The sequence below is a fragment of the Mchenga conophoros genome, linkage group LG2 (assembly GCF_057382185.1).
Source record: "Mchenga conophoros isolate Kocher_MC1m ecotype Shallow Benthic linkage group LG2, M_conophoros_male_GT1.1, whole genome shotgun sequence".
Classification (NCBI taxonomy): Eukaryota; Metazoa; Chordata; class Actinopteri; order Cichliformes; family Cichlidae; genus Mchenga; species Mchenga conophoros.
The window spans coordinates 22,723,261-22,748,445 of NC_140527.1; the positions used below are offsets into that span (position 1 = coordinate 22,723,261).

General features: G+C 43.6%; 2 protein-coding genes across 3 annotated transcripts in view; both read right to left on the bottom strand.

The window, feature by feature from the left end:
* gpc4 (glypican 4) overlaps positions 1 to 11,040 on the bottom strand; it is a 32,479-nt gene extending 21,439 nt beyond the window's left edge. The window contains exon 1 of the mRNA XM_085288511.1: positions 10,213 to 11,040. Coding sequence (XP_085144637.1) covers positions 10,213 to 10,363 — 151 coding nt within the window. The 5' untranslated portion in view covers positions 10,364 to 11,040. The remainder of the gene's footprint in view (positions 1 to 10,212) is intronic.
* A 4,136-nt stretch (positions 11,041 to 15,176) lies between these two features.
* The window catches only part of gpc3 (glypican 3), a 133,600-nt gene continuing 123,591 nt past the window's right edge, over positions 15,177 to 25,185 (bottom strand). For both annotated transcript variants that reach the window (XM_085288498.1, XM_085288488.1), the window contains exon 8: positions 15,177 to 16,843. In XM_085288498.1, coding sequence (XP_085144624.1) covers positions 16,668 to 16,843 — 176 coding nt within the window. In that variant the 3' untranslated portion in view covers positions 15,177 to 16,667. The remainder of the gene's footprint in view (positions 16,844 to 25,185) is intronic.

Here is a 25,185-nt window from a genome sequence, read left to right on the forward strand (position 1 = left end):
ACGGGTTCAGGCATTAGTGCTTAAAATGCCCATTTTAAATTAAATGCTCTTAAATTAGAATAAAACGGTTCAACATTCGGCCCAGAAAGAAGCAGGTCAAACCACGGTCATAACTGCCCTGAAATTAGATTATAGACAGAAAGGTCAGGCCTCCAACACAACTGCGAGTTTAGCCTCCAACCACGAGGGCGCTTGAAGCCATAATTCATATTAACATAGTTATGGGGAATTCATAGTTCAAACAGAAGTGGTTTGGTTCAGGATATGATTTAGCTTGGGGTACTTTCATAGTGTGCGCCGCACAAACTTTCTGCAACATGTTTTACTTTCTGAAAACCTCCCGTCCATAAATCAGCCCCGGTTCAGTGGGGTGACTGCTACTCAGCTCCGCTTAGCCAGCTGGTTTTTGACGCATCTGTGTCAAGTAATGCACAGAGAACAGATTCGTACATAAAAGAAAAGACAACACTAAACACTTGCAAGTAAATCAAGAAACGTTCCTTCCTACCATCACTCTGCTGGGAATCTTCCTCAACAACTGCACCATCTATCAGCACGCGTTGGATTCACGTTAACAACTGGTCTAATCTTTTAACCTTCCCCACATCTATCTCTCAGGTGATGCTGCCTTTGATGAGCCGCAGATTTGAAGTATTAGACCCATGGCTTCAACTACAGATTCCACCTTGCCGCTTTAGTCTTTCAGTGTTTGCGTGTACACGCGTGCGAGGAAATGTGACGCAGTTACAGCGAGAGAGAGCGAGACTGTTACGCTGAAGATTTGCAGAGACAAGCAGACAGAGTTTGCAGACAAATGGAGAGAACAAGTTACAGCACAGTGTGATTATCACAAGGGAAGAGCAAGAGGGGGGGGAGGAGGCACAAAAGACGTTCCTGGCTTGTCCCTATACACCAGCCCTCCATCTTTCCACTGACTCATGGCACACAAATGAAAACAGACTTTAAAGGAGAAGATGAAAAACACTCTTTACTTAACGCCAAGTGCTTTACCAGGGGACCCTGCGCAAACACTGTTGTGCTGTCAGAGAAATGGACTACCGTTAAGCTTGCAAATAGATGTGCTTCACACACAACGCATGAGAGCTATGCAGTAGAATATATGGAGAAAGCTTAAACCAGTTTGTGGCCTTTATGTGTGCCCTGTGCAAGTCGCAAAACCCAAATTAACACCCTGCCACTCAAAAAAATTCTAATTTTTCGAAACATACGAGGGCTCTTAAAAGACCTGACATGCAAACAATACATTTCATTGTTGGTAGTAAAACCCAACGAACCACTCCTAAGGACTGGGAGCTCTTTGACAATGTTTATAACAGACCTCAAAAAGCAGCTGAAGTCCACCAGATGTTGAGGCAGGACGGGGCCCGGCGAAGCCCCCCCAGGCAGAATGAGGTCAGGTACGAGATCACGTTTCTGGAAGCTCAAAGCTACAAGGGGGGGGGGGGGCAACAAAGATTCTGATATACCTGTTGGGCCTTACGAAACTGGACACCCAACAGAGGCGTTGGGAAGAGAAGCACTCACTGCCGACTGTCAAAAGGAGCGGAAAGACTAAACCTTGGGGTACAATGCTTTAATGGTTCTCAGTCATGGATGGCTCAGTCTGTTCACGACGATGTGCACCGAATGGGTCGATAAATCAAAGCTACTTGCTGTTTCAGTCATTCACAATATTTCAACCACTGGCGCGCCGTCTCGCATTCCCACATAACGAGTAATTTTTCTGCCCACAAACCACACACTGACCAAATGATTTGCAGCCATCACTTAGCAAAGCATTCGATCCTTTTATGTGTATGTTTTTTAATCACGCTCCTTTACCCGGCCTCAACCAGAAGAACATCTGCCGCTGTCTCCTTCATCTTTTCAAAACCTACTTTTATCGTGGTGCAAACTTATCAAGTTCACAAAGCTATGTCGAGCAGCCAAAAATCTGACTATTGCTTTTTTTGGGGGATGTTTACGCAAGGAAAACAAGAGAGCTTTTTGATCTCAAACAATATAATTTATATGAAAATAAATCCAAGAGTGAGCAGCGCACAAGGAGAGAGAATGGGTAAATATTAGGAAACCTATTAAGCTAACTGCAGTTTGGAAAGTTGAGCTAAGTGACTGACTGCCATGTCAGTGGGAGTCTTGATGCAGGCCTTGGGAGTAATTAGCAAGGATTACAGCTCCTCTGGCCTGCACCCAGCACTGGGGTTTCAGCCCAAACACCCAGGCAAGTCCCTGGCTTCGCTCCCTCACAGCTTTCCCCAACCGCACAGGCCTCTGGTGGTCACACAAATCCTAATGACGATCATGACTATCAACACGGGGCATCAAGCCCGCTGGGGCTTCAGAGGAAATCAATTAACCTTGGTCGAGTTACACCTACATCTTAACCACACTCCACGCTACGTGGTGAGATGACTTGAGTGAGTGATTGGAGACACGATGCAACAGGCAAGGAGGTGGGGGGTGTCACACTCCACCCCTGCAGTTTGAGATCAGCGCTAGCGACCCTGTACCACACTCCTCACAGCTGGCCGGGTGTCACCAAGTGGTCAGCAAAACGGCAGCTCAAATATCAGGACAAAAAAAGTGGCAGAAGCAGCAGCTTAGAAGCCTGGAGTCAATTGGCAGAGACAGGCTGAGGTGGTGAGGGAGTAGCTGTGATAAAACAACCCAAAAGCATACAGAGCAGGTATTCAAGTGATCTGACAGCACACCAAAACTAGCCTAAAGTGCTTGTCTTGATACACAGACAACATTTTTGTGTGTTTCAGAGCAGATACTTCCTCAGCTTGTGGGTTTAAAAGCATCATTTCATGTCAAAGCCAAATTTTTAAACATATTTTCATACTGGGAGACGTCTTACTGGTGCCTCCCTAACCATCAGAAGCGTGTGCAAAGCTATAACAAGAAATGTGGCTTACTTTTGGCGTTCACATAATCAAACCCTTTCAGGTCAAGTGAACAACAGTGGTAAAAGGAGACTAGACAGGAGCTAGGTGGGCTGCAAGGCAGGAAAGTGCCAGTGAACCACTTCTGACTGAAGAAAAAGACTGACTGAAGAGAAAGAACAGGAAGGGGAGAAAAGGGAAAGACTAGCAGTGAAACAAAACCTCCCAGAGGAGCTGCAAAACAGCGAGCGGTGGGAGAAGAAAATGATCTGATGTGTCAGTCGGGAGAGAAGAGGCACAGTCGACTCTTTCGTTTTTTTTCTTTTTAAACAGCGAGCAAACAGGATGTGTTAACAAGGAGGGTTTTTTTTTCTGTTTTTTTTTTTTTGGGGGGGGGGTGTCATCTCTCTCAAATCAAAATACGGAAAACCGCAAGGCCAGATCAGGATTCCCCACAGTTTGCATGAGGGCAAGAGCCGCCAAATGATACAGTTGTGTTCAACTGTGGCCTGCAGTGCCAAAAATGTACTGTGAGGCGCTTGTTTAAAACCTTGTATTGTGCTTGACAGGCACGTGCACTCAGAGGGATTTACTAAGCGGAGCAGGCTAGATGTCGACTTGTACACGGCCTATATGGCCAACCGAGGATGATTCACATGCATCCAGTTGCCTCCCTGGATTCAATGAGCCTGTGTCACACATTCCCAACCACTCTCTGGCTCCCGTCTAGCCCACCACTTGTGGATATTCAAGTGGACTCGGGTACAAAACTGTCCTGTCAGTCAAATCTCTCCCTTTCTCTGCATGCCTCAGTCAGTCCCTCCAGTGCTCTCTTTGTTGCCGTGTGTTCCCAGCTCCGGGACTCCTGTGTGCAGGTCTTGGTGGTCCGGTGTGGAATGTGGTGAGGAGGGGGGAGGCAGGCCGGCCCAAAAAGGGGGTAATCAATTGTTCCCACACAGAGCATCCACCCCCCACTGATCTGTCGCTCACTTGGCCATTTGGGGGTTGTGGGGACCAAAGCAAAGGATGCAAAGCGTTGGAATTAAGGACGTCGAGTCGACGCGCACACACACACACTGATGCTACACTTGCAGCATACTAAATGAGCATAAGAGACAAACTTAACATTCCAGAGTTGTTGAAGGTGGTTCTTACCCAAAGACTAAAACAGGCCTGAATTCCCAAGATCCACGCAACAACAAAACCAGGTACTTTCGTCAGCACTCCCAAGCCGCTTCTGTGCTCAGCCTGAATATTTTTATACACTGTGATATGCTGATGTGCTTAGGAACGGGATACCATGAGAACCCCTGATCTCAGAGCTGCCACACCGCGATAGCAGGAAACTGATAAGAGCTGGCAGGCACCTGTAGCCACCCTCACTTCCTCCTTTGGCCCCATCTGGGTGCTCAAACTCACAGCCGGGATAACACTTCCCCCCCAAACCCCTCACCGATTCACAAGACCTCATCCTCATGATATATAAACTCAATTATCCCCAAGGCGAGTCAAACAGTAAGGCAAAAGATGTTACAAATTCACTGCAGACAGCAATATTATGACTGCATTTGATCAGCAGCAACCAAAAGCTGCTGTCATGAACTTGAGCCCACATGATTTGGAACTCTTGTGTTCAGCATCAACGATTAGTCACAAATACAGAAGATCTTTACATCCTCATGCAACCAAATGAAGGCAACACACGTCAGTAATGAAGCCGGATGAATGCAATTCATTTTACAAATATTAGCCTTAACTAAGCAGGGTTAATATTCGGGGGGGGGGGGGGGGGGACTTCAATGCAGGACTGTTTATGTAATCCCAACCTGCACACATTTTCAAACTAATCATTCACATATTAATGTTTACGCAGCTTATTCCTCCTGGGGCAAAACAGCACACTTAACATAAGGTTTTTATTAGACTCACACCTAGATAGGTGTATAATGCATTTAAATTACTTTTTAGGCTCACCAAGTCTAGATCCAAGCAAGAATGTGGCTTTAAAGAGCTATAAGTGGTTCTTCGTAAATGCTATGAGTCAGACTTAGATGTGTGAATTTTCTGTTGGCTGTAACCACACCTATGGGTGGGCCTACAGACAGTTACTTGATTGGCACACCACCTGAATCCATCTGATCCCTCCATACCCGATTTAAAAATATATATAAATAAATAACTGAGACTTAAAAACATGTACTTCTCTAATGTACCATTCAGAAAAGAACAAATGAAGCATTTCACAGCAAATGCATCTTTCAAAGGATGCAGCCTGCAGTTCCATATGTGAGACCTGAAAGCCAAATAGCTATGTATTTATACGGCCTGCCTGAGCTTCTTCTGCCATTGGAAGAAAAACCTTTAATTAAGTAGACTACATTTCAATCAGTTGGGGACCTACAATATTCTCAAAGTAAACAAAAAAACATGTTGCCTCTGGGGGGGGAAGGGTCTGAAAATCTAACAAAGCAAAGATTAAGGATTAAAAAAAGAGCATTAAGACAAACACCTCCTTCTTAGCTAATGATGCTAATGTAAACTTGCTGTGAGCCGCCTTGTCTTCACTCCCAGCCTGCAGAGCCTCAAACAAAACTTCGTGTTTCACATTTGTTTTAATGTTTCACATTTTGCAGCCATGCCACAGAATATTTGTTGCATAGCCAATTTTCTTTGAATTCGCCCTTCCCTGCGTCATTGCCAACTAGCATCCAGACCACAATATAAAATATGTGTTCTGATTTTTTAACAATGTTTTCTAACAATGTTTAGAAAAATCCAACTTCCTATGTCTTACATTTTAAAACCAATTAATTCATTAACTCAATGTCTTGTGTCCCTGTGGGACCCTTGATGTTGCATTCCTCCAACTCTTTGCCATGCAAGAGATGCAAGGTCGGTTTCTACAAGCATTTTTGATGTTTGGACTGGTAACACTTTGCTATGAGAAGTCAGGTTTGTTGACTTTTGGCAATGCACACTGTGGCATGTGATTTTAACCATAGAAGACAAAAGTATAAGCAGGAACCTTTATTTTTTAGGGGGTGGGTGGGTGTTATATTTGACAGTGCCAACAAAACTTTTGCACTGACGTTTCCCACAGTTTCTTTTTCTTGGAAGCAATAACACTTTATAAAACTGTGGAAGTGATTCTTAATGACAACACTTGCCAGTTGGTTTTACGAGTCTGACCTTGAGACACTTGATGGGTTCGTTATTGGTTAATTATTACAAGCGCAAAATGCTGGGGCACTACTCTAGTGAGCAGAGCCACTCCAATATTGGTTGTTGCACCATAAAAACTTGCAGACCGTGTGTGTGCGCCACAGTTTCCTGCTCTTATCTTATCTGCAGAATGTCGCTGCAGCAGCACAACCTGCCATTTCCCCAAACTGTAATGATGTGGGGCGTGCTGCCACCAGCTAAGGGAGGGGGGTAGCCCTTACAATGTGAGACTGCAGAATGTCTCGAGCTTACTGAGAGGCCAACGCACTGAGGTCATGCACGCCTTAAGTTTCAGCCATAATGCACTGAGCTGATTATGAGCAGAGGATGTTCCGCGCACTGAAAGGAGGGAAAACGACCCTCCTTTCTTTGAACTCTGCTATTGTCTCATACCTGAAGCATGATATGAAGCCTGACAGCCAGAGTAAATCAAAACAGATTTACCCCCCCCACTCTTTTAAATGAAGCGTGAAGTCTGACCCTGCTTTGGGTAGCCTTTGACATGGCCCAAACCACTAAAGAGATGGTCCTGTTACAGCTTTGCAGGAAATGCTGTTAACAATTTATCACAGTATCAAATACAACTGTAAAGGGAACTAAACTATTATTAGCAGATATAGTCAGACAGCAAAACCACCATTTACATCCTGTGCGATTACCAGCATTATTTATCTGTCATCATTAAGGGAGTAAATTGAATTTATTTCCCATTTCAGTGAAGTATCCAACCACGGGACATAAACAAATCATCATCCATAAGACAGGAACCTTGGAAATGGGGCTTGAACTGTTTTCACGTGAGTGGTAAACGACTGATACTATGGGATCAGAAAGGAATTTACCGAGTGAGCCTGCTCTTCCTCTGCACCACTTAATTCTGTCTACAGCAAAGCAGGGTTTCCATTTCAGTTTTACGGCATTAAAACATCTTTACTGAATCTCAAGTCTGGCTTCAGCTCAGGCTGACAGTAATTTTAATGGCAACAAACATTCATATCTCCGTGCTGCCAACAATAACACAAGATACTTGCGGTTACAAAAGGCAAGTTTTGAATCCCACCAATAGAGATTGAAAATGTGACGTCACTCAGGGGTAAACCCGCAAAGAATTCTGGGAACTCGTGGCAAGAGGTACTAGCGCACGCAGGCTTTCAATTGAAATCAGTTACACAGCGATAAAAAGAAACAAAAAATGGCAAGAAGCTGTTGTATTATTAACTGCAATAGCCGGTCGCATGACAGCCACGGAAAGCCGACGGGTAAAGAGATCGGTTGTTATTGGATTACGTCGTTGAAGAGAAATTGTTCGAGCCATGTTTCCGAAGTAACAAAGAGGCGACGGGTGGCCTGGATTGCAGCCATTCAAAGACAAAATAGTAAATTGTCCTGACACAATATTGCGTTTCGCTTCTGTTATTGCCATGGTACACTGACAAAAACATATACTTTTATTCACAGGATAAAATAGTTGTTTTGTATCACTAATTGCCCAGTGCGATTACAGCATACAATATTATTGTCACTGCTACATTTCTGTGATGGGTACCAGAAATTATTTCTACTACTAATTAATTACCATTGAGCTCAAAGGTCCTATTAATAAACGGTTAACAAATGTGTATTTATGAAGACGATTTGTGAGACTGGTAAACTTATGATATGTACGATGGTCTTTACTTTCTACACGGTGCATTTCAAGGTCCTGTACCCATCCGTCGGTAAACTGTACCTGGGCTTGTTGCAGTGACCTGAAGTTACTAAACTTCACGAACCGTATGATTATAAATATGAGCGTGGTGAAAGTTGGGCAGCACGCTAACGTATTTTGTCCCTCTGTGTGCTCGTAAGGATCTAACACTTTCACTGGTTTGATTTTTTTTCCTCGTATCTTTTCTTTGACTTTTCATTAAGTCTGTCTTTGTACGGACCGGCATTGTTCTCCTTCGTTTTGTACATACCTTTTTGGGGGACAAAGAAAAAGCAAGAATTTATTGGAACCGAAGAATGGACGTTTGCGGTGCTGCAAATGCTTGCATTTGATGTAGGTACATGGATTGTTTTGCCACGAGTTACCGGCATGCAATGCGCGAAAGTCACGTGGTCTGTCAATCTCTATAAGACTCATATTCCACGAAACTGATTTGTGATGCACATATCGGAGGACGTAAACATTTCAAGAACTTGTCCTGTGACAACTGGCTGAGATTGTGCATCATTTTTAAAGCATGTCAACTTTGCCACACAGTAATAGTAAAACAGTTGCTTTATTCAGATTCAGTGTGGTGTGTGTGTGTGTGGGGGGGGGGGGGGGGGGGTCTCTATCATCTCAGTCTCTATCAGCGACAAAAAGCCGCTCATTGAGGTCAGCCCTGCCTAAAAACCCAGACATACACCAGCAAACTATTGTAAGGAAAAGCCACATGTGTGTATGTAGCACACAAACCTGGACAAGCTTTCATTCACATCCTTTCAAACCCAGGGATGCAAGACAATAAAATCTGACCGAGACAGACGTGTTGCGGTACTCCTAATGACATTTACTATCACAAAGACAGAAGCAAAAACCCCACACAAACCTTATTTAAAAAAGACTGAGACTTGTGTGAAACTTGGGATCAAATTTCTGTCTCTTTGACAGCTACACCCAACTCAAATTCTAATGAGCCATTGTGGCCCCAAAATAAAAAAGCTGATCTGAACATCCTCTTAGTATGCAAACGAGAACTCATAAAGGGCTTTATGATAATAAAGAGAACATATGCACATTGGCTCACGTAGTCAGATGGAATAATGCTGTGAGCACTTCGCCAAAAACAGTTATCCAAGTTGTAAAAATAGCTTTTCTGCTAATTAAGCTCTTTATGAGGGCCAAAACCTACATATGTATTTTTTTCCCAAGTGGGAAACAAGACCTAAGCTTCCCCCCAGATGACTTACTTCTATACTGTCATACACCATGCTGAAGCCACTCCAAAACTGGCAAACCTAACTTCACCAAATGTTGCGTATTTATTTTAAGTGCCATTAAAATTAAAAGGAAATGAGTGGCAGTGAGGGGTGGGTGAAAGTATGCAGGGCACATAGGAATTTCAACCCCCCAACCCCTCCCCTTGTTGCCCTCAAGGATTTACTGTAAACGCCCCCACCCCCCTCCTTCAAGGAAAGTTTCCATTGCTTGGGCTTATCTCATGATTAGCATCATTGATTTGCCTTTTTGCCTCTCTGATTATTAACATGTCTGCTTCCATTATTACTTAGCACTCTGCATCCTGTGACTGGTCTGGAGGTGGATTTGGGAGATAAACAAATAAAAAAATAATAATTCAGCCAAGCCTGGAGAGAAAGAAAAATCCATAAGCTCTTTTTTCCATAATGCAGAGGAATGCTTACTAAATCGCTGCCGGCGGCCTGTGCTTCACAGCCATGGGGGTCTCTACTGAGGAAGCTTGGAAATAAACATGGGCCTGGGTTCTTTCTTTGTGGAACAGAGCCTGTGTGTTGATTATAGCTCTTTATTGTTATGAATTACCTACAAGTATTTCCTAAATGATGACTCTGTTTACACACTGGAGCAGTGAAGTGTTGCCAGCAGCACTAAGCCAGAAGAATGCATTCCCAAATGTTTCATTGCTACTTAATAATTGAGGAAAAACACAGACCAAAAGAAAATGAAAAAAGCAGCATGTCAGTATGATTAACAACGCCTCTATATCAAATCTGGAATAAGCACTAAATGTCCATTTACAAAAGTGACCGTTTAATCATTTGCTGTAGAGGTTGTTATTTGTGGCAGTGTCAAAAAGCAGTTAGGTAGTTTTTGGCTAAAATGGAAAACATGGGTGTGATTAAAAGATGTCTAAATGTCAGGTTTGGATTGAAATATTGGAGTTAATTTCACAGATTTGAAGCTAAACTCTCTTCAAGCTAACTTTGCTAGCTTAAAAAGTTCTCTTAGCTAGGACCACCCGGAAACCTCTGCAAGACCCACCGGGGGTCCCCGCTCCCTACTTTAGAACCCATTGGGTTTTAAGGTTAAACTTGAGATATATTTGTATATACACATATAAATAAAAATGGGTCTCACCGTTGACTCCTTTGCTGGGGACGTCGTTAACGTTGAAGCCTTTGGAGCTGTAGGCAGCACGAACTTCATTACAGTTGTTCAACTTTTGCTCCTCAGTCCCCGACACCACAGCCACCGTCCACACGACACACAGCGCCAACAAACTCTTCATTTTGGGCCAGGCGAAGACAGAAAAATAAGAAGCCTAACAGCGAAAACCGCAAAAATGTTAAAGTCGCTCAGGTGTGAGTGTGTGCACGGCTAGGACAAAGTTTCAGCGAGTCCACGGTCGAGTTTCCTCATGGAGACGCGCTGATTTCTTCGGCTCAACAGATACTTCATTCACAGCAGCAGAGGCCGGGAGAGCAGAAAAGACACCGAAAAAACACCATTCACGTCGGACGTTTCACAACTACAGGTACGTGTGTTAAGTGTCGAGTTCCAGACTCAAATGAAAAACACACAAAGACGCGACAAAACAACGGGGTTAAAACATGAAAAAACTTTTTTTTTCTTTGAGACTGAAAGCAACAATCACAGTCTCACTACTGCTTCAGAGTTTCGACGAAAAGTAAAAACCACGGGAGGAGAGCAGGCTGTGGAAAGTTATCGGGAAAAATTTGGGTTTCTTCAGTCTTCTTCTCTTTTCTTTTCCGAATCGGAGGAGGCCGAGGGTTTCAGTGGGAGAGGACGCTGGACCGCTTGCAGGTTGTACTGGGATCCAGATGCGAGCAGAAAAAGCCCTGGTGGACACCCAGGAGTGAGAGCAAGTTCCGGGGGACAAAGACCTGGAGATCAGGAACACCAGGGGTGGAGCGTGGAGCAGGGGCTTCCAACCAACCCAGGAGCTCTCTCCCACTTTAATGTTTAGACTGGAGGAAGCCGCGCTTGAAAATCAGGACTGGAGCTGAGGGTGGAGCTACACGGTGGCATAACATGTGGGTATGACCTATTACTGGCCCACATGACATAAAGAAAAGACTCATTTAGATATGCAAAAGTGCTCAAAATCACAGATCTCTTTCACAGAAGATCCAAGTCTGACCTCTGCTTTGAGCAGGGATTTCTTATCAGTTTTTTTTCTTTTTTGCTGTTAGTGTTGAGATAAGAGTAGATAAAAGTCCTTGGAGTCAAACAGGCTTACACACACAGTCTTAACAGATATTAGTGACAATAAACCATTTTTATCTCTGTTTCTAGGCCACCCCAAGGACTTGAATGATAACCAGGACATTTTGTAACCACATCTTATCCAAGGTGGGGAAACAGAGACCAGTGTGAAGTCTTTTAAGTCTTCACCCAGATGCTTTTATTTGAGTCCAGTACATTAGAGTTTGTTTAAAATGGGTGGGTGAAACCGTGGCCAGTGTTTCTGTAACAAGGAGTCAAAAAAAATGACAGGGCCCGCTCCTTACACAAACACGATCAGGCTGTCCTGTGTTAGCAATGGGGCAGCTGTGCTTCGCACATCCAGCTGCCTGTCATATAGTGCTGTAAACAACAGTAAGCAGCTTGCTGGAAGCATGGTAGCAGGCTGTAGAGGTGGACTGAGATTGCACTCGCATCTAATGGGAGATGTATAAATCAGTGAAAAGCAGATGCTCACTGAGATGAAATGAGGAAGAATGCTTTTTTTGTTTAGACAAAAAGCTGCTGGACATGCTTGAAATGATGCGTCCTCCTGTCATGTTTTAGTTTTTTAAGCTGCACTTTGTTGGCGTCTGTCTGCTGGTGTTGTCATGCTGTTCTTTGCCTCTGACCTTTGTCCATCTCGCAACGCCGGCAAGAAAAGAGGAAAGAAAAAAACAATCTGAGTTTATTTAGGCAAGGCAAGGCAAGTTTATTTGTATAGCACAATTCAACAACAAGGTGATTCAAAGTGCTTTACAGAGACATTAGAAACAAGAACAAATAAAAAGCATGATTTAAAATTGATTAAAACAAGCAAATAAACTAACTAACTAATTAACAAACAAACAAACAAACAAACAAACAAACAAACAAAACAGTATATAAAATCAAAACAGATAAAATCAGAACAGTAGATAAAATCAGTAGTTAAATGTAAGTTTTGAAATTTAAGCTTAAAGTGTGGATTTGGTGCTTTATTCAAATGCAGCTGAGAACAGGTGAGTCTTCAACCTGGATTTAAATAAACTGAGTGTTTTAGCTGATCTGAGGCTTTCTGGGAGTTTGTTCCAGATATAAGGAGCATAAAAGCTGAATGCAGCTTCTCCGTGTCTGGTTCTGACTCTGGGAACTGATAAAAGACCGGATCCAGATGACCTGAGGGATCTGGATGGTTCATACTGGGTCAGGAGGTCATTGATGTATTTTGGTCCTAAACCATTCAGAGCTTTATAGGCCATTTAGCACTGAAAAGATTAAGCATGTGAAAAATTCAAAGTGTCAACCTCTTAAAACACCAGAACCGTCAAAAAAGGAGAAAAATAATTCAATTCACAATCAGAAGCTGCACTATTTGCTCATTTTCAGCAAGGATGAGGTGCACTACAGTCTTTTTTATGCCAAAAGTAGCATTGACAAGATTTTTGTACCCCCTGCATTTAAAAATGCCCGGACTTGTGCACATGTCCGTTGGTTTGGGGAGGGTGCGGGGGGGTTAGCGATCAGCAAAATGACATTCCTCCTTTTGTGTCCACATTCCTCAGGCGGCTCCACTCATTCTGTGTGACTGCGGCTGCTGCAGGGGAAGCCAGGGGCTGCTGAGGAGCAGGAGAAGGAGGAGGATGCTGGAGCTGTGTGTGCATGGGAGAGCGTGGGCCCAGCGCTCCTCTCAGCGGGCCAACAAAAGGTAAGAAAATGGTCCAGTGCCATGGTAATTAGACGTGAATGAGCTTTGAGCAACATGACATGTCTCGGGCCTTTCTCTGCAGCGAAGGAATTTCAACATCCAGCTTGGTAAAAATTGGACTGGACTTTGGGGGGTGGGCGGGGATGTGGCCGTGCACTTTTGAGCACCTGAATTACATTGTTATTTTAATTTATATGCAGTGTTTAATGACCCCTCTGGCTCGTGAAGGTACACAAGCCCGAACATCTTTGTGTGGCCATGAAAAAAGGGCTGAAATACATATTCATAGGGGAGTCAATCACTCAGGCAGAAAATGCAACAATTCCTAATAGTCAGCAATTCTCACTGTTCCTGCTGACTAACATCACATTGACCTTTCACTCTCATAATGCAGGCTGTTCCAACATTGCCCCAATATTACCCTAAGAAAACACATGGACTCTGCATCTCAATGGGCCTGTATGCCCATTCTCCAGCCTCACATTAGCATTCAGAGTATACTCCCCCCCCCTCCCCCTCCATCCTGGGCTAGCTGCTGCTCTCTCTGCAGCCAGCGTTTGCTCATCTCCTTATAATCAGCCTCCCGTTTACATCTTAAAAGCTGCAGCTCAGGAGAGAAAGGCACAGCTGGATAATAATGGCGTTTTTATCTAGCACTGCCGAGCAGAGGGTGTGTGAGTGTGAAAAGTTACAGCAGAGAATCGGGGACACAGAAATGGGATTTTGAAGTGCGTTTGCTGTGACAGGCGTGTTATCTGCGGAGCTGTGAGTGATTGGCCTTGTTAGGGAAGAAGACAGGCTTTAATAATGGAGACGAAACACAAACACTTGGGACTAATGAACCCTGGTTCACTGCTGGGTTGTGGATGAGTATAGCTACCTGGTTAAGTTAAGCTCAGGAGGTTAACAGACTGGGTCAATAGAGAGAAGCCCCACAGAGAGGGACAGCGAGGACAGTAGTTCATAATCTGCTGGGAGTGAAAAAATACAGATCCAAAGAAAAAACACATAATCCACGTAATGCTTTAGGACTCAGAGCAACGAGTGCAGTCCAGAAACACATAAATTTCATGATTCATGACTCGCTTTGAAGTGGATCAGTAGCGAAAAGCACAGAAAGTAATATATATGCCTGGAACATTGTGTGTGCAATTTGTAATCGCAGCAGCGTGCCATCCATTTAATCCTTGTTTTTCATGGCATTTTAAGGATTATTCCATACCCAAAAAGCCAAATCTGTGAGTTGGAATCTTTCACTTCATGTTTTTGGGGTTGTTTTTCCACTTTCCTCCAACAACTTAGCATTGAGCTGTTGGTAGCTTTTAGTCCAAACATTTGCTCATTCTGCCATTACTCTCACGTAAAACAAGCCTGACAACCAAGTTAATCTGCAACTTAATTTTACTTAATTCATTCAGCCTGACACTACATCCATGTCAATCAGTTTATTCCTGGAAGGGGGTGTTTTCTTTTGCCTCAACTAATCACAAGTGAATGACTTTTGACCTGCCAACATAATGTTCAGTCAACAAAGAAGTCATGGGAGTGCTCGCCTGGAGCAGAAAGACACTTTTTAATGTTATTTGAGTTTATTAACAGTAGCAAACTAACATCCATCAAGTTCATCCATGCTTGTCCACACAGCAAGTGGTTCTTATATAGTGCTTTTCTACTCTACCTGACCACACCAAGCACTTTTTACATCTTGCTGCATTCTTTACCTATCTAACATTCACACACATTCATAGAAGCTAGAGTAGAACTGGAGGTTAGCATATTGTGACTGTGCAGACGGATGGAATAGCAAATCCATCAGATTCTTGGGTCTTAATGATAGAGCTGTGACACTAAAAAGTCTGCTAGCTTACGCAGTCAGCATTTTTGCTAGCTCTACTTCTTATCCTTGTAGTAGCTCTATCCATTGTTCAAAGCACTTAAAGTGCCCACACATTCATTCAGCACTTTTTATACTAAACTAGTGTGTAGTACTTTTCCTGTTACACTCATACCACTGAAATATGCTTAGTGTTAGCAGCTAAGCATATTTCCACCCCCTTCGTGTCTTAAACTTCATTTCTTGCTTCATTGCTAAATGCTTAGCTGAATACGCTAATGCTAATTGTGATGCTAATATCTTAGCTTAAAAACACATTGCCACAGGCACAAAACATCAAAACAGATTGAGTTTATTTTACAATGTATTTTCCCCATCAACATTCAATTGAGAGAAAAACAAACACATCATTATTTCTTATGACTCCTAGGTGGGACACTGGCCAGGGGTCTTGTAACTGGCCATAGGAGACAAAAATCAGGTGGCGCTAGTCAAATAATTTAGGCCTGCACTTTGTTTAGGCATTCCACTGCCAGGACCCTGGTAGTCGGCATGCTCGATCGCTGATATGACTTAGCTGTACACCTGTGCTTTTCCTGACATGACAAGTCAAACAGTGGGCCATGGGCAGACTCAGCACTTGCAGCTGTGGAGTCAGCTGTGTGGTAGCAGCAGCACCATGTTAAAAAACCAAACAAATGAAACAATAAGAATCTCACTTTTGCTTTTAACCCAAAAAGCACAGAAAAAAAGATTAAATACAGAGGCCATCCTTGGAAATGTATGAGACCAGTGCAACATAACAAAATTAATGTACACGTTTTTATACATATTTATATTTCACATTAATGATCGCTTTATGCACAGTGCTAAAGAGTAAGCTAGAAACTGCAGCAAGGCTTCACAATCCGGCCAATAATTAGTCCAGAAAAAAACAAAATGCCAGTATTGTAAATAAACACGTTAATGTAAACATGTCACCAACACAGAGAAACATACACCTGTACAGTTATCAGGCTGACTTTGGAGACTTATATTCGAATGATAGCCCTTGGATCCTTTTTTTTAAATTATAGGGCTGTTACTGTTTCTAAAAAAAAGTGCACCAGCTTTACAAAACAGAGCAAACAGTGATGGTGGGCGTGTGAAGGAAGCAGTCGGTAATAATTTAGCTATCACTACGACATAAACAATCAGAGAGAAGGGTGAGTAGTAGCAGAGCATTTTAAGGAACAGTGCATGTTTAAATAAGTGATTCATTGCATCATTCAGGGGGAAGGAGCTCACTAAAACTGACCAGATAAAGTCCAGCCCTGGCAGGAGGTCATGCTCTGCCACGAAGGAAAATGACAGCAGCTGATTTCGTCTTCTTCCAGTTTGTACCTGCTGGGCTGTGACTCAGTACAGACTGAGCGGGAGCATTTATTTATTTATTTTTTTAAAAGGCCCGTTGTGTGCTAGGTCCTTTATATGTCTAAAAATGAGTCTCTCCATCACTTTGTTACATTACATAAGAAGTGAGTGTGAGAACAGAGGTTAGGCAACAGGACGCAAAAGTTGAAATAACCATTGTGGCAGCGGACCAGTGGGCAACTTTCTTATTTACACAATGGCGTCTAATGTGCTTTAATAGGTTTGTTAAGAACACAGGTTGAACAGGTTCTTGTTCAGACAGATAAAGAGAAATGTAGCATTTTCTGTTGTTCATGCGTCCTCTGCTGAGCCACTAAACTTTATATCAGGAACAAGAATTCCAAAAAAAGGTTTGTCACATTCCACACATTTTGTACTGAATCCTAGAGGGAAGAGGTGATGGGAATGCATGGGTCAGTGGGGATAGACCGGGAACAGACTGAGCATCAAGGAGAGGATTGGAACTAGGTAGCTCCTCCACAGTGGAGCCGCGAGTGAGGAGACGCCTCCCATCCCAGCTGTAGCCAAACGAGGGGTTAACAGCTGCTCCTGGAAGGTGAAGTCATCCATTGCCAGGTTATCAGAAAGGTCTAAGGAGGGAGACAGACGGAGTCAGAGACGGAGGAGATGGACAGAAGATAATGAAGGAAGGTGAAAGAATGAAAAATATGAGCGAAGCAGGAAAAAGAAGAGGCAATTAGAAATAAAGGCTGCCACAAAAGCTGAAAAACACATGTCTGTCATCTTTCTGCATGATGTCTGACACAGCTGTAAAAACAATGTTACATTGGGAGAAACCCAAGCTGCTCATATAACCAGATGTTGCATGTTATTGTTGTAAACATGTGCTGAATCATACAGACATAAATTTTGCTGATAGCAAGTGCTGAAATGTGGTGAGATGCTGAAAAACAAAAAATTAAAGTGAAAAACCACAAAAGCCGCCTAAGGTCATGTCGAAAACTTAATGTGAATCATCTGTCACAATTTAACTGACATTTTAGTTAAAACAAGACTACGGCAACAACCCTTCATATTGTTGTTCTTCATATATACTGGTATTTTCCCTCACAACCATCTCTAGGGTTTACTGTAAACAGTAAAAAGGAGATAACACCCAGTGAGCAGCAGCTCTCTGGGTGTTCTGGGTGTCAGAGGAGAATGAGCAGACTGCTTCAGGCTGATAGGAAGTCAACAGTAACTCAAATATCCACTTGTTACAACCAAGGTATGCAGAAGGGCATCTCTGAACACAGAACACATCACAACACTTCAAGCAGAAGACCACACTGGTCTCACTTTCCTGTCATTTCCTGACAGGAAAACGAGGCTACAATTTACACAGATTCACAAAAACCAAACGATGAAAGGTTGGAAAAATGTTGTCGGTCTGATGAATCTCGATTAATGCTGTGATATTTGGATGGTAGGGTCAGAATTTGGTGTAAAGGACATGAACACATGGATCCATCCTGCCGTGTATCAACTGTTTATGTCAGTATCAGTACTCAGTTAGGTTCAGTATTTTCTGTTGGATTCTTCCAGCAGGATAATGCACATCATAAAAATCAAGTAATCTCAAACCGGTCTGTTGAACATGACAGTTAGCTCACTGTATCCAAATGGCCTTCACAGTCACTAGATCTCAGTCCAATAGAGCATCTTTTGGATGTGGTGGAATGGGAGATTTGCATCATGGATGTGCAGCTTAAAAAATTCTGCAGCAATTGTGTGAGGCTACCATGTCAAGATGGACCAAAATATCTGCGGCATAGAGTTTGAGTTGCTAATTCAGCTGTTTCTGCTGCTTCACACTTGGCAGCAAACTGTACAAGTGCAAGGTTGAGATTATCCACTAATGAAGCCAACAGAACCACATCTGCAAAATGCAGAGACGAAATCCTGCAGCCACCAAAGTGGAGACCTTCCGCCTCAGGACTTGAGAAATCGTCAGTATATTACGCCTCGGGAGTGAAAACGGGCTGGTCATCCGTCTGTGCTTTCTCTATGGGAGGCGTGCCAATGGGATGGACACAATCCTCAGATCGTTCCTTCTGCTGACCAACTATCCCCAGTTGAAGTCAGCACCAGTGTTACTAATTCTAGCCAAAAGAATAAAAACATACTTTTCATCAAATAAATCTACAGTGATGTTTTTTTCTCCCCTTTCTTCCAAAGGTAATTACTTATTATCTTCAAGGAAGTTGCATATTTCTACTTACTACATGTAAAAATGACTGAGTGCTTTACATGAGAAAAAAAGTTATATATAGCTTAAATATTCCTACCCAAAAAAGCAAAATGAGCCATCATCAGAAGCACATATGACAGTCATGTGAGTATAAAATGCATCTCAAAAATCTCATAAAATGGTTTAACTTTTACATGTTTACTAAATTTAATATATCCCAAAATTCTCTGCCACACAGAACAAACAATTGCTGTATTCAGACAGTCAATATTCAGTACTGTCAGAGAGAAATCACACAGATGAAGACACAGAATACAACCTGTAATTAGATTGTCTCATCAGTATCATGTGGCAACCAAATGAGCTGTAATGTTTTCCTCTCATCATTCTTCTTCTATGATTATGTTAACCTTCTGTCAAATGGTCTGCTCCCCCCCCCCCCTTTTTTTTTTTTTTTTTTTTTTTTTTACAGATCGTGAAATGTTATTATTGTGTATCAGTTACCATTTTAACCATCTGATATGCCCTTTTGGTTGTTTTGTTTTTTTACAAAGGTATATTGAAATGTAATCTCTCCCGTTATTGAGTGCTGCTTTGTTTTTCATTCAGCTTTTTGTTCTGGAAATGCAAACTTTTGTTTCCAGTAAGCAGAAAAAGGTGGAAAGTTGTCACCTTTTCTTATTGCTGCATTAACTCTTTCATGCAGACTGTGCATTTTTTCCCTTGAAGATGCACTGTCATTGCCAAGTAGCAGTTTTGTGCTCAGCACTGTATATGAACGTAGTGCTGATGAGAGCACAGGAAGTATGGTTGCTATGTTGTTGCTATGAGAATTCATACACACACACACACATATTATATATATATACGTATATACACACACATATATAAAGGAGAGAGTTGGCATATTTAGGAGAAAAACATTTGTGGAGATAAACTGGAATCTTTTTATTTATTTCATTATTTCTCATGTGAGATTAAAAATAAAATAATATAAAAAAAGAATATCTAGGTTCGTTTTGACCTTGAAAAAAGACTTTTTGTCCCTGCTGTTTTCTCAGTACCAGGGTGCCATCACAGGATTGTTGCCGCTGTATTTGTCATTGCTAAGCTAACCTGTATTTACATGTTTACTGGGGCAGAAACACATCTGTTAGCGGTTTAGTCTAGGAAATACCTGCTTACACACTTGAGCAACAATAAGTTACTGTGCTGTTATTGCTGTTAAATAAGTGATTAGGGTGAGGAAGTGATAGAAAGTATGCTATTAATTTTCATAATTTTTACAGGTCTGCAACCAAGCATAAATGTTTGAAAAAAAAAAAGTTAAAAAAAGAACAGATAACGCACCAGTGGGCAGTCAAGTGAAAAAGCCATCGAGCCAGCGGGGATCAGTGTTCATTAACTGATGGATCCGGCTTCTAAAACACATCTGATGTGGCTTGGACCTTGGAGTCCATCAGAATCAGCTAACGCTCAGGGTTTATTGTATCGCACATGCGCTGCGAGCGCACCAGGGATAATATGGAGAAAATTAGAGTTGTGCGAGGTTTATGCACTGTTTGCCTCTGGTGAAAGCTTCCATTTAAGGCATACTGTTATTTTTCACTTTCATCTCTCCCTCTGCAGATACTGTAATGATGCCCTGAGGCAACGCAGGTAACTCATTTGCTCCAATGGGGCTGCTTGGGGCTTAGTGTCACTATTTTGTGGATGTGAGTCAGAGAAAGATAATCTCTTTTCCTATTTTTCTCCATCTGTTTTGCGTGCTGCAGTGACTCCTTGGCTACCTGCTGCTCTGATGTTGCTTACTGCTCTCTTGCTGCACTGCATCCACATCTGTTTCCCCCCTGACACCGAGCAGATCACCCTCCCTTTGTGTGAAATATTCTGTGTTACTTTGTCTGGCAAAAAGCTGTGAGAAAGGCTGAAATATAAAGGGTGAGCTATTAGGGAGGCCAGGAGGATATCAGTAATAAAGCAGCAGTACAGTTAGGAATGCGAGCTATGAGTTGAGCCGCCCTCTGTTAAACCAGACACAAACACACACACATGTGCGCAGGTGGACTTCTGACATAGCTTCCTGCCACACACTCCTGATGGTTGTGCATACATTCTCATCCTGACACACACTCATACCGCACGGTCACATCTGAGCTCCTAAAAATAACACATTGCTCCTAATTGAATTAGCTGTCTCATCTGATCTGTGTACTGTTCCCCCTCACGGCAGCGATCCAGCAGGAGGAAGTGGCTGATCTGAGCCGCTGTGTGATCACAGGGAGCAGTCAGGAATCTGATGAAAGCTTCGCCCTGCTTTACTTGAGTAAAAACACAACAAACCGCCTAACTGTGTAGCGCCTCAGGCTCCTACACACTCAGGCACCATCTTGAACAGAGAAATACACTCCAGTTCAAGCATAAAAACGACTCCTAACTCAGCAGACAACTTACAAATAACCCGTTTCAAACTGCACCTTTAGCCACTTCGTTATTAGCAGCCTGTGGCAAAATCTTTTTTTTTTTTTTACATCAACAAGGTGATTCCCAAAGAGCTATTAGCTGACACCTTGGCATATCTTGACATTACGCACTTTGTGTCCTGAAGGAAATGAGAAGAAACCCTGACTAAGAGAGTCCTGGCTGTGTTGAAGAATAAACTTTCAAGCTCATTAGAATTGAATAAACTCTGTTGGCGCTTTACATATAGTCTACTTCCATGTATGTTTGCACACTTCCTATTGTTCTAGCAAAATGCAAAGAAATGAGTGGCTCAAGATTTTTGCACAGCACTGTAAATGCACTCCAGAGCTTCGAAATGCATCTCCTACAAATTTCTTTGCCGTTACAACATCATTTGAATGGCAGCCAGGGGACAATTGACTTTTTTTCCTCCTCCTGTGTCCTCTGACATGGCAGTGGGCAGGCATTCTCTGGGGCTCTGAAAGAACGATTTGTCACTGTCGACAGCGGCGCACTGTACTGCCGAGCCAATTAAGCTCAAGGTGCAATTTGATACAGCTTTTATATACACTGTGGGTAAGAGGGAGGGCAGGGTCTCGGGCGGGGTCTCGGGCGGGGGTGGTGGGGGGGCCGTTTGCATGCGCGTTTGCATTTGTGGAGTTGTGCGGGGATGATTGAGTGGGGTGTGTGCGCACGCCCGTCCCTATGTGTGGTTGTGAAAAAGCTGGAGACAAAGTGGGAGAGCATTGTGTTGGTGTTGCTTTACAGCGGCAATAATGCGAGTGAAAAAAAGGGAAAAATCTCAGGCTCTGAAAAAAATCCCTAAAGCCAGGGAGGGAGGGGAGAGAGAGGGCCTTTTCTTGCTAGTTTAAACACTTTGACATGAGCAGCACCACAGAGGGGCCTTGTTCTGCAGGATTTAAAAACAACCCAACGGGGACTGAACACTATGCAAACTTAGATCCCTTACACTCCTGCGCAGGGCTGGGACTAATAATATCCTGGTATAATTAGTGATGAACACCTGTGCCTGTGTGCAGCAAGTAAGTGAAAGTGACTGAGAGGAGAACACAGACACAAGTAATCCAGATTCTTTTCCCCCTTTTGAGGAGGAACCTGGACAGCGGACAGACAGGGACAATTAGGCAAATAGATGAATAACTCCTGGATATAAATAGAGCCACAGTCCAGACTGTGATTAATGTGACCAATGTGGGCCCTGGTGGCTTTCGGCAGAACACAGCCCCCCTCCTGCTCATCCATTCAGAGCCTCTGCAAAAAGACGCCACCTTGCTAGCGTACCCCTGCTACCTTTATCGTGGCCTTATGAGCTTGAGTTACGACCCAGGGGAAAGGTCAACAGTCCAACCATTGATTGGTAACGGTAAAGGCTCTGGGCTGCGAAGCAAGCACGGTAGTCACATGCAAGTTAACAAACGAGGTCGCATTCAGGGTTTAGCTTTATGTTTTCTTTAGTGACCGGTCCCTGGGAGGACAGACCAATATATCCAGGCGCTGCAGTATTTTAGCGTGGGAGCGGATGTTTGTTTGGATTCTCCTCACAGGTCAAACGGTGGCTGCAGTGTGTGTGTGTGCGTGCATGTGCATTAAGTGTGTCTGTTGTCTCTGTCTGTGCAAAAGGAGGACAGGGGGAAGACAGAGAGGGAGGGGAGTCTGGAGCGTTGTTTTCAGCAGCGCTCGGTGCCCGAGGCTCGTCCTTTACGCTTTGCAGTTGTCACAACAAGCAAACTATGTAGAAAAATTGCAACGGCGAGCAGAGAGAGACGCATTTCCCAGCACAGGTGAAGAGTACAGGTTGGAGAAAAAATAAATAAATCACACGAAATGCTGTCGGTAAAAACGTTTTCTTAATTTAACTCATCTTAACGGAGTGGGTGCACACCAGTGGCTGAAGCGTTACTGTAACCCCTCCGGTGAGAGTGTGTGCCTTCATGGTGCAGTACAGTTTATTCAGTACATGTGTGCTATGCACAAAGGCCTTTTTTGGTCAGATAAGTATGTGGAATGTTAAGTCTCCAAACACAGGTGCTTCTTATGAAATGGAGGAGATGGTTTAGATTGCTGCTACATTGGCAGACGATGTGTGCGCATAACACATCTAAGCTGCTCAAATTTGATCTGGGTTTTGAAGATTCAACAGATTAAGTGATATTTTGGTTTCCAAGATAAAGCAAATATTTTATCCCTTGTCCCATTGCAGCAGAGCAAACTACTCGCTTGGATATTAAACTCAGCAAATTTAGAAATTGAATGGCCAGCATGTATATATGTATGTGTGTGTGTGTGTGTGTGTAGTCTTCTTTCAGTAGCCGCCCTTACAGCTGCAAAGACATGGGTTCTATAAAAACATAATAGGAGCTGCTCATTCGTTTGGCTTATCTGGAAGAGATTAACTGATAAGACAGTGCACTGTGATTATCGGCTCCTTGGTCACATTCTCAAACTCCGACACTTGGCCAGGGCGCTGAGTCCTGGGACACTGCTTGACTGAGAGCCGGGAGTGAAATGAGGGAGCGGTCCGGGATGCCTCTGTCGATGGGCTGGGAATGTGACCGTCTGCCTCCACACCCACAGGCCGACCACAGGGGCGCTCGGAGAGGCTGGGAATGTCGGGCCAAGAAAAACGGGACGCCCAGAGGCGGCCCTGGCGCTGGCCTTTGCAACGGCGCTGCTCTCTGAGCTACTCCGGCCTCCCAACTTCCACAACTCTGTTATTCTAGACAGAGGGACCCTCCCACACAAAGGGCAAGAGAGCAAGACAGAGAGACACGATGCCAAAGAGGGCCGGGGACATGAAAACACAGATGATGGCGTTTTAATTGCTTTTGAAAAACAAAGGTGCACAATTGATTAAAAAATGCGAGAAGACGTTGCTTGAGTGAATCTGCAAAAGTTCCCCGTTGCTCCGATGGGAGAGGAATACACCCTCCTGTTGACCGGGGAAAACCGACCCATCACAGGCACTCTCTCAACTGCGGCTTGTGGAACAAATGCAAGTCAACAGTTATTAATTAACATGGTCAACGAAGGGCGGTGCTGTCACCGAGGGAATGACCAGCATGCTGCACCCATTACCCTCTCCCCTGCACCATCCAAATTAAATTTACTCCAGTGTATTTATAGTCTCCGCCTCCCGAAGCAGCTAATATGATCACAGAAAGGAGTAAAAGACCTAGCTTGAATAGAAATAAAAGCTTTGAGCAGGGACGTAAATTTTAACCGAGAATTCCTTGCAGTGCTGACGCTGCGAGGGCGGAAAGTGTGCGCACTAGCGAGAGAGGTAAAAACCATAACAAATCAAACATACAAAGAGTTGTCTGTGAAGGTTCTCAGTCATCCAGGTCATCGTAGTCAAAGGAGCTTGCAAAGAAAAGCGTCTGGACTTCTTTAAGTTGCTTGAAGACGTTTCACCTCTCATCCGAGACTTTCCACCATTTGACCTTAGAACTGAAGAAGCTTCTCGGATGAGAGGTGAAACGTCTTCAAGCAACTTAAAGAAGTCCAGACGCTTTTCTTTGCAAGCTCCTTTGAATACAAAGAGTTGATTCTGTACTCAGGGCGAAGAGCTCATTCAGGGCAGGGGGGGGGAGCGCTTCTGTGTACAGAGAAGGGCTGTGAACCCTCTAAGAGGTCAGTCCTGAGGCGGGGTCAGAGGTTGGCAGGGTGCACCGTTTGAGACTGCTTCTGAAAAAACTGGACAATGGCAGTTCTTATTGGAACAAGCGAGAGACTGGCATAGAACGACAGAGACACGAGAGAGAGAATCAAGTTAGTGGGTAGCTGATGGGTCAGCATTTGACCCAAGGGGCATCCTGGGCCTCGTCCTGGTCAAGCTGCCTCCAACAAGCACATTTTTTGGATTCTGTCTTTATCTTCTTATAATAAAGGAAGCCGACAAAAACATGTTTACATTCTTTTCCTGGGTCCGGCAATCAGTAATGGAAATGGTGCTGGTAGATTCTGATATGTTTGTTGTTTAGATGTCCTCACTGACTAACCAGCCGAATTGCCCCCACATTCCTGTCATAGAAAAAAGCCAGACTACAAATACAGCCAGGAGTGACAACTTGGCTGGTCTGACTGCACACACAGAGAGCTCCTGCAGCGCAGTTTCACTATCTGTCTGAGCCCTTTTTAGTGGTTAGCCTGCGGTTTCCTGCAGCAGCTCCGAGTGTAGTGACAGCAGGACTGTTCACTGTGTCGTCGAGTTACTTTCACGAACAGCCTGGAAGGAGAGAGTGAGAGCAGGCCAGAGGG